Raw genomic sequence first — 13,389 nt, 5'->3', positions numbered from 1 at the left:
CGCAGCCCCTCCCGCCTCAATGTCGGGGGGAGGGGGAAAAGACACCCGGCGATCCTGACGTCGCGGGGCCTTGTTTGCCTCGTGTTCCAACGGAATAGCGAAGCTTAACCCTCGTTTGGCTTTTGATGTCTTTCCGCCATGTGCGTCACTTGACTATCTCTCCCACCAACAGCGCGACAACTCTTACCACCGGTCCTCTCCCTCCCCTCTCCCTCCCCTCCCCTCCCCCTCAAGGCCCCGATGGCGCGCCTAGACGGGATCCGTCTGCGGATAGTGTCTGGGACGGGTTGGAGTCGGTTGGCACGCGGAGGCGACTAGCGGCGGCTTGCTTGTTCTGGCTCCTGCTGTAGTCCATCACAACCTAGATACACCCGCCTAGTCGATGAAGGGGGGGGGAAGGGATATCCTTATCCAGAGACTCGGACTAGACTCCGGCCTCATCAAGGTGGACAACTCCGCATTGCTCGTGGTTGAGCTCCTGCTTATCGAGATAGAGACATGGATGGGATGTTCTCCGCACGATCATCGCCCAGGGGGTTTGGCGTTTCCCGGCGGCATCTTCCATCTTATCTCTCGACACTCTCCAACACCTTATTGATACAACCGTCCTCCCATGCATGGGCTGGGCCATGAACCCCGCCCACAGTTCCCGCGGGGTTACTTTGACACTGTCACGCCTCTGCGTTCCCCCCCTCCCCCTCGTCCTCGCCCTCACCCTCACCCTCACCATACTCCATGTAGATAGATCTCGGGCGTTGGGGTCGGTCATGCATGCCCGGATCCCGCTATTATCACCGATGACCGGTGCAGTCCATCACCCACCTCTTGCGCCATGATCCTTCGACAACCCCCCCATCAACCGCAGCAGTCAGTGTATTTAACACGCATCGAGCCGGTCTAGTCGCTTCGAGGCCATCGCTCTCCCTGACCCTTATCTAATCTCTCTCTCGAGTCTTGGCCCATCTTGACAACAGACGACAGAGACAGACAGACACTCGTTCACATCATGGGAAGCCTCAAGACCGAACCCTGGGAGCTGGCCGCCGCCAAGAAGCGCGAGTCCCTCGCCGCCTCCATCCCCCCGGAATGGCGCGCGCCCAAGACCCTGCTGCCCCCGGACTCCCAGGACGACGTCACGACCTGGCCCGAGACGTCCGGCTGGTTCACCGCGGAGGAGCTCGCCATCACCGACAGCACCGCCGCCGAACTCATCGCGAAACTCGCCTCGGGGGAGCTCAAGTCGGTGGACGTCACGACGGCCTTTTGTAAGCGTGCCGTCGCCGCTCATCAACTCGTAAGTCGGGAGTGTAGAACCTTTCCCCCCCCATATCCTTCTCACGCGGAAGAGGAGACCTTCCTGACCTCGGCCGCAGACAAACTGCCTCTCGGAAACATGCTTCGACCGCGCCCTCGCCACGGCCAGGGCCAGGGACGAACACCTCGCGCGCACCGGGCGGCCCGTCGGCCCGTTCCACGGCCTGCCCATCTCCCTCAAGGACAACTTCCACCTCAAGGGCCTCGACGCCACCGTGGGCTTCACCTCGCACATCGGCAACCCGTCCGACACCGACGCCGCGCTCGCCGCCCTGCTCGAGGACGCCGGCGCCGTCTTCTACGTCAAGACCAACGTGCCCACCGCCATGATGATCGCCGAGTCCGTCAACAACGTCTTTGGCCGCACCGTCAACCCGCGGAACAGGAACCTCACGAGCGGCGGGAGCTCCGGCGGGGAGTCCGCGCTCATCGCCATGAAGGGGAGCCCTCTCGGCATCGGGACTGATATCGGTAAGTCTTCTTCTCCCCTCCCCTTCCCATCCCTCATTCCGTCGTCCGCAAACGTATGGGGGTCTGTGGCTTATCCGGTGAAATTCTCTTCTCCCCCTACTAGGTGGCTCTCTCCGCATCCCCGCCGCCTGCACCGGCATCTTCACCCTCCGCCCTTCCTTCGGTCGCTTCCCGACCCTCGGCTGCCGCTCCGGCATGTCCGGCCAGGAAGCCGTGCAGTCCGTCAACGGGCCCATGACGCGCACCCTGACCGACCTGGAACTCTACAGCAGGGCCGTCGTCGGCCGTCAGACCTGGCTCCACGACCCCCGCTGCGTCCCGATCCCGTGGCGCGACGTCCCGCTCCCCGACCGCCTCACCATCGCCGTCATGTGGCACGACGGCATGGTCCGCCCGACGCCCCCCGTCGCCCGCGCGCTCGCGCTCACCGTCGAGAGGCTCAGAGCCGCCGGCCACGCCGTCGTCGACTGGGACCCGCGAGACCAGGCGCAGGGCCTGAGCCTGCTGGGTCGCATGTTCGTCGCCGACGGCGGCGTCTCGATCCGGAGGGAGCTCGAGAGGACGGGCGAGCCGTTCCGGCCCGAGATGAAGGCGTACGAGACGGCCCGGGAGCTGGGCACCCACGAGATGTGGCAGCTGCACATCGAGCGGACGGCGTACCAGAAGCGGTACCTCGACCGGTGGAACGAGGCCGGCATCGACGCGATCCTCTGCCCGACCACGCCGTTCGCCAGCGTCAGGAACGGGGACTACAAGCATGGTAGGCGGTTCCCCTGTTTGCTCACGACCCCACGCCTCGCGGAATGTGAGTGATGGCTGATCTCGGGAATGTTTTCTAGTTGGGTACACCGGCGTGTACAACGTGCTGGACTACTCTTGCGTGTCGTTCCCCACGGGGCTCTCGGCGGACGAGAGCCTGGACGTGCTCCTCGACTCCCACGGGACGCCGCTGGGGCCGGACTGCGAGGCCGTCAACGCCCAATGTAAGACTGCCTGTCCGCGCTTCGAATGACGCGAGTCGACTGACCAGTGAAACGCAGACGATCCATCCGCCGTTCACGGGATGCCCATCAGCCTGCAACTCGTTGCCCGTCGGCTGGAAGAGGAGAAGGCCATCGCGATGGTCGGGCGTGTTCTAGAGGTTCTTTGACTTGTTGGAGAGTTGTTTTCATCTTGGCATAAGCGTTGGGCATTTTTAATGTAACATGAGAGCGTGCAACACGTACAAAGTAATGATCAAACAGATGGCCATGTGGGACGCTCGTCATTGTATCTTGGGAGAGGAAGGGTGTATTCTGTTCAATGCCGAGAAAGAAGCACCTTCATCATTCCTGGCCGGTTAGAGAACTCTCGTCGGGATCCCTGGGTTTGTTCAAAACACGAATGGGAACCGGCCTTAGCAAGTCGGTCACCCAAATCTATCAATACCGTCCCATTTCTCACGGTATTCACTAGGGGACATGCAGCAGGGCAAGGATTACATCTCTGCCAGAGGGAACCCATGGAGGGGGCCCTGAACGAACACCTCAAAACGCCATCAACTCAGAAAAACACTATTGGATAGACATTATCAAACTACGTATTATCGACTTTTTATCTACAGCCCAAGCAGGGCGTTGAGGTCAACGACGCTGATGCTGACCTGGTTGGTGCTGCTCGGGGGCAGCCTCCCGCCGCCGATGATGGCCAGCTTGCTGCCGTCGTCGAGGATCTCGAGGGAGCGCGAGTAGGCGTTGGGCTGCGGCACGGCGTACTCGACCCACGCGCCCGGGGCGCCGAGGGCGCGGTTGACAAAGATGTTGGACTGGCTGCCGCCGCTGAGGACGATGGTGCCGTTGACGCCGCCGACGGGCGTCCAGACGACGTAGGGCGAGCTGACGGGCCGCGTGCCCCGGTCCGAGACGAGCGGGATACCCGGCGCCGCGAGGACGTTCTCCGGGTCGGCGGTGAGGCGGTAGTGCACGCGGCAGCCGGCGGTGCCGCAGACCTCGTAGGCGTAGATGAAGTCCTTGTTCGGCAGCTGGACGATGACGGGCATGCCGGGGCGGGCCTCGTAGTTGCTGTCGTCGACGACGTCGTTGACGACGCCGCTCCAGGTCTTGAGGTCCGTCGTGGTCTCGTGGGACAGCTTCTGGCCGTACTTGGGGTCGCGCTGGTCGGCGTAGTAGATGATGAGCTTTTCGTTGTGGAGGCTGTGCCGGAAGAAGGAGCCACTGGTTAGTCTGATGATGCAAAACATAATGGAGTAGGGGGGTGGTGTCAAGAAGATGCAGTCAGTTCGTTGTGACGTACAGGAAGAAAGGCTCCCAGACCGGAGTCAGGCCGTTGTTGGGACGGGCCTCGCCTCCGCTGGCGACGCTGCTGACGAACTCCCAGGTGACGCCGGCGTCGGTGCTGGCGTAGACGTCGATCTTGGTCAGGCTCAGGTCGGTGGGGATGCTGTTGCCGGCGAGCAGGATGGTGCCGGCCGGGTACCCGCCAAAGGCCGCGGGCAGCTCGTAGAGGGTGGGCTGGTAGCGGAGGCCCCAGCCGTTGACGGTGTCCTGGACTCGGCCGATCTCGGACCAGGTCGCGCCGCCGTCCTGGGAGCGCCAGATGGGGAAGTGGACGATGGGCGGCTCGGGCGAGTAGTTCTCCCAGGTGGCGAGCAGGTCGCCCGACTCGAGCTGGATGGTGCGGGCGTACAGGACGCGGGGGTCGATCCAGCCGGCGTTGGAGGGCGGCGAGAAGATGACGTTGTTGGAGATGGTCCCCGTGGCCTGCCGGGCCTCGACCGGCGTCGGCACGGGGCTGGCCGCGGCCTGAAGAGACAGCAGGCTGGCGATGCCGGCGACGGCGGCACCGAGGAACTTCATTGTGATCTCGTCCGGGGGGGCTGTTTGACCGAGAGAGGCTTGGGAGAGCAGAGAGAAGAGCCGACGTCGGGAAAGTCAGATGCCTTGGGAGTCGGACCAAACCCCAGCGCCGTTCAAACGGCGGGGTGGCTTATATATGTCGCCATCAAGCTTCGAGCGAGGGGAAATGGGGGAGGGGGAGGGGGACAGTCCACGATATTCCCGCCGAGACAACGTCAGTCAAGACATCGTCGACAACTCTTGAGTGCTCGCTCGCTCGCTTACCAAGGCCTTCCTTGCGTCCGTGACTCGTATTGACCGAATGGCGGCCAGAAACCAAGAAAGAATAGAGTGCCATCCCCGGTTGGGGTTAGCCGGCGGCGGCATGCAGGTCCGACGCCGTGATCATTGGCGCGTGTGGTCTGTTTTCTTCCCCCTCCGCGCCAGGGCAGCGGCAGCGCATGTTTTGCGATGTGACCTCATCAAAACGACCCCCCGTCACATCGGTTGAATGGCCGCCGAGGATAATGTTACATTCCCCGCGTTTGGCTCTATATGCCGTTGAGATCTGGGGTTCCGTGTGGGGTTGTCCCGTCCAGGTCTGTCCAGGATCGCCAGAGCTTATGGACGCGCGCCAATGAGGGTCGAGTCAACAGCCCGGATGCTGCCGCCGGGGTCGAGCAAAAAGCTCGAGAGTTCACGTGCTAAGGTCGAGCTGCCATGGGTCGTGAGCTATGTTCCGTATGTCACCATTATTGCTCTGGAAGAGCGGGCGTCGGTTCGGTCAAAGATTGGATGGGGTGTGTGGGTGGTTTATCTTCAGATCCGCCCACGACGTAACTGTGCTGCGCCTTGCTCGGAAATCCTTGGGCAATGCGATGACAGCACGGCTAGGTTCGGGCCGGGGACAGGGGCTTCATCCAGGAACCGAGGCTCTGGTTACACAGGATGATCGCTGGATGAACACTACCACGTGTTGACCTGTGTTGCACAGCGTTATTGGAGTTGTGGTACATATAGTTGACACCCTTCAGTGCCTCAAGTCGATGGCTGGGTGTTGGCTACAGTGTCAGCTTATCCAATGATACAGCTCCTGTATAACTCGGGTGGTCTTTTGAGTCGACCTATGATTACTTTATATAGGATTGGGTGGTTGTCTAAACTCAATCCCAGGACCTGTCGATCCTCGTGCACCGCTAGACGCTGCGGTTGGCTAGGTAAAACATGGGGGAGATGATCCTCCCAAGTCAGTCAGTACAGTCACTGACATGTGGTGCGTGATGTGTGGACATAACACAAGTAGCCATCTCAGTTCGGCGGGTTACTTCACGAGGGCCGTGTTTGAGAGTAAAAGACAGCTCGCAGAGGGGTTTGGGTTTTCTTTTTCAAATCATATTCTGGTCGAAAGAACCATGGGGCTAACAAGGACGGAGGCGGTAGATCCTTGATGTGGCACCTATTCATTGAACCTGTAGTTGTTGACAGTTTCGTCCCACGGGGCTTACAATGTCCCATGGATGTCTCTGTTTGGGCACACTGGGCCACATGGCGACACATTGCGGTATTTGATCAGCCAAAAGTTCAGCATACAGCACTCAGCCTAACAAGTGTGAATTCTACATCTCTTTCCCTCTGTACGTGAGTGTGAGCGTGAGTGTGTGTGTCTGTCTGCTCATGGCTGGCCCGCCAGAAATATATCTCAGACCCGTCTCCAGATGCCTCAGCCTACGATCGACACCGTTGGCTCTCAGCACAAAATGCTTTGTACCCTCAATGTCTGGCTCGTACACACATTGTTTGTGGGAGAGCACATTTTACGAAAAGTCGGAACCCGTGACGTTAAACTTGTCCTATTTCTCAAATATCCTGGCACCTTCCATACCATGGGTCATGCTGTTGCATACAACTACTCAGAAGCCTGCGAGAGTTGTAACCCGGTAGACGAGTTTAGGTTATGGGAACAGGAGAGGTTGATGTCACTTGGTGACATACTCAGCATCTCGCGTGGATGCTCTTCTGGGGGTCTGACCATGCGGTCAAGACCGGGGACGACTATTGACTGGAATGAGTTGTCATCATCTTACTGTGCACTTGGACACACGTTCCTGTTGATGTACACAAGTTTGTCGAGTCTTCTCATCTTTGCTTCATGCTGCCAGGACCCCCTCCAAAACAGTCTAATAGATGCAGAAGCTGCCACATTATCTTTCCTTGATAGCGGCGGTCTCCTCGAGAGACCGTACAGAATCAATTGTTTCGCCTGTACGCACGTTAGTTCTCATAGAGATGCGCTATAAAATAAATCATCCTTGCGCTGTTTTTGCCCTTTTCAGACTGCTGCTGGTGAGTCAGAAAGACGTGGGAAGGACACTGGAGTCTGCAACAGAGCCTCTCTGACAAAAGAGGAAATTCCTTCGGAAATACACAGCTCCACGAGAACCTCAAGCTTTCCCCACGCCAGCTGAAGGCAGACCGGAACTGGGGGTTATCTGGAGAAACAGAGCATGAGAGACAGCAGCACGAAACGAGGCATATGTAGATCGTCCTTCGCCCCATCGCTCGGTACTTGCAACTCCCCCGCGCGTCTAGGGTTACATGAGGGCTGAGAAGGAGGGGAAAGGACAGGGACTGACTAAGTTGGAGGGCTGGGCCAGCGTCCGTCCGTGTGTCCCTTTGCCCGCCGATGCATACCGAAAGAGGCAATCTTTCCAAACCACGGCTATCACGGCACAACGCTGGTAGAGGGACCGTTTCATGAGGGACCAATGAAGATTGCCTCGATGTAAGCGGTGTTTGCAGGGCGGAAGCCCTGAGGGCCACAGAGGGGCGATTCTTCGGACCTGAGTTTCCAGCAACATGCTGGCTACTGAGTTTTTACGCTGTCTGATTCGACAATTGGCAGTCTTTCTTTCCGTTGATTCCCCCGAGTTGCTGCGTCTGTACGAAATACTTCCAGCAGTAGTAGTATTGGCTTGGTCTGAGTTGGTCTAATTGTCCTTTAGTATGCAAATCCATCCATGGCGACTCGGCCACTAGAGCTTAGGCATAGTGAACCTGCTTCCAATGTCGTTTTGTACCTGCCCACAAGCCATGAGGACGATCAGACGCCTAGTTTGGTCTTCTCTGAACGGCTGTGACGGAGCCAAAGTCTCTCTCAGTGGTTCACCTTAAATCACCAGAACTTGTGAAGCAGTCATATCCTCAAAGTGGTATCTTGATAATCATATCCCGTAGCCCGCAATCGGGCGTGTGTCTGTACAACGCAATTGAAAATGAACGCCTCCCATCATGGCCCGAAAACTCCCCCCCAGCAAATGAATCAATGTTCTACCCCCTTTCCATCAGACAGAGTACTTGGCGCCCTCCCCACCAGCGCCGCCCTGCGGCTGCAGCCCGCGCCGCGCGAGGATCTGCTGCTTGATGATCTCCTTCTCCTCCTGCGCCGTCGTGTCCTTGAACACCTCGTCCATCTGCTCGAGCGTCTTGCCCTTGGTCTCCGGGACGAGGAAGTAGGCCCAGACGGAGGCGACGAAGCACCAGGCGCCGAAGAAGACGTACGTGCCGAATCCGAGCTTGTCCAGCATCGGCGGCGTGGCGACGCCGACGATGAAGTTGCAGAGCCACACGGTCGCCGTGCCGGCCGCCACGCCCTTGGACCGGTGCGAGTTGGGGTAGACCTCGGCCGGCAGGGCCCAGCCGAGGGGCGAGTAGGAGATGCCGTAGAGGAGGACGAAGATGAAGGCCATGGCGACGGCGGCCCAGCCGGCGGCCGGGTTGGCGGCCCAGTCCTTGGAGTAGACGCCCGTGAGGATGGCCATGATGCCCCAGGCGGTGCCGCCGCCGATGCCGCCGAGGATGGCGAGGGGCCGGCGGCCGAGCTTGTCGATGATGAAGAAGCACGCGCAGACGGCGACCAGCTGCAGGACGTTGAAGACGCCGGACATGACGAGGGCCATCTCGGAGGTCTGGCCGAGGGACTCGAAGAGCGTCGGGGCGTAGTAGATGAAGGCGTTGATGCCGCTGAACTGCTGGAAGAAGGCGATGCCGACGGCGACGGCGGTCCTGCGCCAGAGCTTCGGGGAGAACAGGTCGAGCCACCCGGCGACCTCGAGCATCAGGCCCTTCTTGCCCGGGTGGTGCTTCTCCTGCATGATCTTCATGACCTCGACCTCGGTGACGATGCCCCTGTGCTCGGCCTGGACGCGGTGGTCGTCGGCGGGCAGGCGGCGGAGGCGGACGAGGGACTGGAGGGCTTCCTGGGGCCGGTTGACGAGGGCGAGCCAGCGCGGGGAGTAGGGGTAGAAGAAGATGCCGATGCCGAGCAGGGTCGAGCAGACCATCTGCAGGCCGAGGGGCAGGCGGAACGAGGCCTCGCTGGCCATGTGGCGCGTGCCGTAGGTGATGAAGAAGGAGATGACGACGCCGAGGACGATGGAGACGGACTCGAGGACGAGCAGCGTGCCTCGCAGGTTGGGCGGGGCGATTTCCGAGATGTAGATGGGCGAGCCCTGTCATGATTGTGATGAGTATATGGAAGCCAACGCCCCTGGAATAAAAAGATTGTGTCCGACTTACCATGGCCAGCGTGCCGACGCCGATTCCTCCAATGGTCCGGCCGGCGACCAGGACCCCGTACGAGCGGGCGGCCGTCTGCATGATGGCGCCGACGTTGAAGATGACGACGACGACGGCCAGCGCCCTCTTGCGCGAGATCCTGTCGGCGAGCGTCGGCATGAACAGGCAGCCGAGGAAGGCGCCGAACTCGAGCATGCCGGTCATGAAGCCCTTGCCGAAGGGGGTGGCGGCCTGCGGGAAGACGGCGTGGAACTGGTCCATGACGTTGATGATGGAGATGACGCCCTGGTCGTAGCCGAAGGAGAAGCCGCCAAGCGAGGCCAGCAGGGCGGCGCCGCCGACGTACGGCGAGTCGGCGAGGCCGCGGAAGCCGGTGCGGCCGTACGACACGTCCTCGGCCGGCGTGAGGCTGATCTCGACGTCGTCGACGAAGTCCTCGACGTGCTCGCCCCGGGCGTTTTCGTCGGTGCTCGGGACCTTTTTCAGGGAGTCTGGGCCGGCCATGGTTTCTTGTGTTTCTTGGATGCCGCCGTTTTGTGTGTTGCTATTCATGAGCATGGAGATGCAATGCAAGGGGGTAGTGAGGGTATTATGTAGGATATCGCTACTACGGAGCGTGGGAGTCGGGGAGGTGAATGTTTCGAATCGGATAAAGATGGGATGTTGGAGCAAGGCGGAGAAGGTGTTATATACTAATAGGAGTCTGGGGATGGTGGTTGAAGACGAGGGTTTCGACTGGTTGGGTAGTCACGCAAGAGTTCATGGGCAGGACAGGACAGGATAAGAACCGGGTTTCTTCAAGACCCATCTGCAAACGGACCGGGGGGGGGGGGGGGGGGGGGGGGGGGGGGCAATGAGTGAGTGAGTGAGTGAGTGAGCGAGTCGAGGGCGTCGAGGTTCGTCGTCGGTTTGGTGTCATTGCCCGGCCACTCATGGACGGTCTGAATCTCCCCAGCATTTCGGGTGGAGATACATAGCCTTCAGGTTACATTTTCCCCACGGGGAAGACGTGCAGTGGAACCAAACCAAGTGAGTCTTGGATCCTTTCGGCGAAGAGTGAGAGAGAGTAGTGGGCAACTCGCTTTGTGTGCCAGGCAGGCAGGCAGTCTGAGCGGAGTGGGCAACGAGTGGATAGAGAGCCAAGCAGCAGATCATGGAGGAGGAGGTTGACCAAGGATGGGGGGAGGGGGTGCACTTGGGGCAAGTTTTCCTCTTCAGGAATTCGTCGGCGATGAGGCTTTGACGCTGGCAACTCTGCGACGTTGTGATCCGTTTAGAGTATAGCGTCCTTCAGAGTTTCCGAGACGAGCCAAAGCAGAGCACATTGTTGGACAAGCACTGAGTTGGGATGAGCGATGTAACGGCCCCACGGAAGACTCTCACTAATTGATTGCCGCGGCCAAGGGTAACAATGTCGTGGTTGAAGGGAGTTGATGTACAGAGGTCAAACCTGAAAGAACCCCCCGGGTTGAGTCTCGGTTGTCACCTTTGTTCATATCCCATGATGCTATGACGACATGAACCCCATCGCAATTATCGTCGACTACGGAGCGTTTGCCGAGGCCGGGGGTGTTTCGGGGATGAAGTCCCACTAAGGCCAGAGGTTTCTGGGGGGGAGAGGGGGGCGTCATCGTCAACACCACCCGGGATTCATTACTCGTTTCTATTGAGAGCGAGCAAATGGTTATGATCAACTACTTCATCGGCAGTTTCAAATAATGTCCTTCTAGAAAACGTCTTCTGGGCATAAGAGAATGGGGGAGATGGTTATGCAAATCCAAGGTGACCAGCCCAACACCTTGTTCGGAGGGAGAGGCTCAACCGGCCATCTGGTCAACCTCCGACAAGATCAGCCAAACCCAAGTTTTGCTAGGAATAAGTTGCCCCTTCAGTTCCCGCGGAATGCATCGTTGGCCAGTGGCCACACAGACAACGCTCTACCCCAACAGGGACGTACTTAAGGCGGCGCGTACAGCCAAGGACAATCCCTCCTCTGATCCCGCTCCGTCCCAAACAGGCATTAATTGCCCAGTTGGGCAACTGATGTATATATGTGTATACGGGGGGAAACACAAACCCAACGACCGGGAGTGATGTGATGATGCTCGATTTGCTACGCTCACCATCACTCGATCAACCCACTGGCGGGACCGCAGTGTCAACCAGGGCGTCAGCGATGGGTCATTGAGCCCGGCTTGCAAAGCCTCGTGATCCTCTCTGTTCACCCATTTAACAAGGGGAGTATCTTCCTGACGACGTCATTGTTGGACCAGGGGGCACAGTTGTTTGCTTGAAGAAACCAACAGAACCCAAGTCGTCAACCGTTGAGCCGCGTGATCACAAGACTCAGCCGACGATAGGACAGAGCGATTAATTACGACGACGAGGAAACACGGCGTTCTCGGGCTTAATCAAAATTCACGACTCATGTAGTATCATCAGCTAAGAAAACGTCATCAACTCATCAAGAAGTGTCTATCTAGTATGACCTGTAAATCTCTATCCCACTCACCCTACCTTCCACTCACAGCCTGGCGCTCTCGATGCGCTCCCCCCTCTCGTCGAACTCAATCTTCTTCCCCGTAATCAGGCTCTCCTGCAGCGCGCAGCCGATCTTGACGGCGCTCACGGCGCCCGTCAGCTTCATCGGCGGCTCCGTGTCGTTGAGGCAGCACGCCGTGAACTCGTTGGCCTCGGCGATGAAGGCCTCGCGGAAGCGGCCGTAGTAGTCCGGCGGGATCTCGCGCCGGATGCCCGTCGGCTCGTACAGGTTGACGAGGTTCAGCTGCGGCTGTGTGTTGACGGCGACTTTCCCGCGCGTGCCAAAGATCTCGGTCGTGTCTTCCTGGCCGGCGGCCATCATGCGGGAGCAGAAGAGCTGCGCGATCTTGCCGCCCTGTGATGTGTGTGTTAACGTGTGTCACGGTGGTAAGCTCGACCTCGACTTCATGGGTCCGGAGGGAGAGGACTCACGTAAAACTCAACCACGGCAACGGCGTTGTCCCTGTCGTTGTGCTTCCGCAGGCCCTCCTGCACCGCCGTGATTCCGACGGCCGCGACGCTCTTGACGACGCTGTCCTCGCCAAAGAACCACAGGGCCAGGTCGATGTCGTGGATGGAGCAGTCGACGAAGATGCCGCCGCTGAACTCGGCGTAGTCGACGAAGAAGCCCGACGGGTCGAGCTTGTCGCACGTCTGCGAGCGGAAGACGGACGGCGCGCCGATGTCGCCGCGCGCGACCCTCTGGTGCGCGTCGCGGTACGAGGCGTCGAAGCGGCGGGAGAAGCCGCAGATGACCTTTTGGCTCGGGTTCTTGATCAGGGACTTTTCGTAGGCCGTGACGACGGACTGTGACTGTTGTTTTCCCTCGCAGTCAGTAGGTGGTGCAGATGAGGCAATCGTCATCGTTCCAAGGAAGCAGAGGTAGAAGATAGGATATGTAGAAGATAGGGAGGGAGGGTCGGAGCATACAATGTCGACGCTCGTGCTGAGAGGCTTCTCGCAGAGGACGTGGAGGCCCCTCTCGATGGCCTTGATGGCCTGCTCGGCGTGCACCGTGGTGGCGCTCGCGACGATGACGGCCTGCAGCGTCGGTTCCTGGCGCAGCATCTCGTCGTAGTCGAGGTATGTCTTCAGGGGCCCGAACTCGGCGACAGCGGCATCGAGCTCGGCCTGCACCGGTGAGCTGACGGCGATGAGGTTGGCCTTTGGCGTCAACGTCGCAAAGTGTCTGGCGTGACGCAGTCCTGTTGGTGGCCTCCATGTCAGTAAGAGAGGTTTCTGTGAAACAACGAGAAGTCCAGTCCTGGGGAAGCTATCAAGAGCTCTCCCCTCCCTCGGGCGAACAGGGGTCGGGACATACCCATGCGGCCCAGGCCGGCGACGGCAACGTTGAGCTTTTCTCCCGACATTTTTTTGTTCGAACGTCTGTTTCTGAGGCGACTAGATGGTCTATAACGAGAGATTCTGGTGTCTTTAAGAATCAATGGAGTTCCGAAATGCTCTAATCCGTTGAGGTATGCTTCAAAGACAAAGATCTATGCTACAGAACTACAAAAGGTCAGCTTCCGGGGGGGAGCTCAAGGTGATATACGGTCTCTTTTATCATCGGCGAGGATTTCCATCATGGGAGTATCTGGGAACAAGTCACATAAAAACAGAAGCAGACGGACGGTCTGAACGACTCGTCCCAAGC

At 59.1% G+C, this 13,389-nt stretch overlaps 4 protein-coding genes across 4 annotated transcripts; 1 reads left to right on the top strand and 3 right to left on the bottom strand.

Annotated features, from left to right (window-relative positions):
* Positions 1–1,006: 1,006 nt before the first annotated feature.
* CH63R_06102 (Amidase) lies at positions 1,007–2,935 on the top strand (the record flags this gene model as incomplete). Its single annotated transcript, XM_018301077.1, has 6 exons — positions 1,007–1,294; positions 1,374–1,789; positions 1,889–1,982; positions 2,377–2,545; positions 2,625–2,768; positions 2,826–2,935. 6 exons carry the CDS (start codon positions 1,007–1,009, stop codon positions 2,933–2,935), a joined length of 1,221 nt encoding a protein of 406 aa, XP_018158927.1.
* Positions 2,936–3,382: 447 nt separating this feature from the next.
* On the bottom strand, positions 3,383–4,640 carry CH63R_06101 (Glycoside hydrolase family 93; the record flags this gene model as incomplete). The annotated part of the gene is made up of 2 exons (XM_018301076.1): positions 3,383–3,977; positions 4,078–4,640. 2 exons carry the CDS (start codon positions 4,638–4,640, stop codon positions 3,383–3,385), a joined length of 1,158 nt encoding a protein of 385 aa, XP_018158926.1.
* Positions 4,641–7,960: 3,320 nt separating this feature from the next.
* CH63R_06100 (Hexose carrier protein) lies at positions 7,961–9,752 on the bottom strand (the record flags this gene model as incomplete). The annotated part of the gene is made up of 2 exons (XM_018301075.1): positions 7,961–9,127; positions 9,195–9,752. 2 exons carry the CDS (start codon positions 9,750–9,752, stop codon positions 7,961–7,963), a joined length of 1,725 nt encoding a protein of 574 aa, XP_018158925.1.
* A 1,966-nt stretch (positions 9,753–11,718) lies between these two features.
* CH63R_06099 (Nad binding rossmann fold-containing protein) lies at positions 11,719–13,105 on the bottom strand (the record flags this gene model as incomplete). The annotated part of the gene is made up of 3 exons (XM_018301074.1): positions 11,719–12,090; positions 12,168–12,940; positions 13,057–13,105. 3 exons carry the CDS (start codon positions 13,103–13,105, stop codon positions 11,719–11,721), a joined length of 1,194 nt encoding a protein of 397 aa, XP_018158924.1.
* Positions 13,106–13,389: the final 284 nt, after the last annotated feature.

The sequence above is a fragment of the Colletotrichum higginsianum genome, chromosome 4 (assembly GCF_001672515.1).
Source record: "Colletotrichum higginsianum IMI 349063 chromosome 4, whole genome shotgun sequence".
Classification (NCBI taxonomy): domain Eukaryota; kingdom Fungi; phylum Ascomycota; class Sordariomycetes; order Glomerellales; family Glomerellaceae; genus Colletotrichum; species Colletotrichum higginsianum.
Note: the sequence above shows the minus strand (reverse complement) of the source record. Positions and strands in the feature narration are given on the sequence as shown.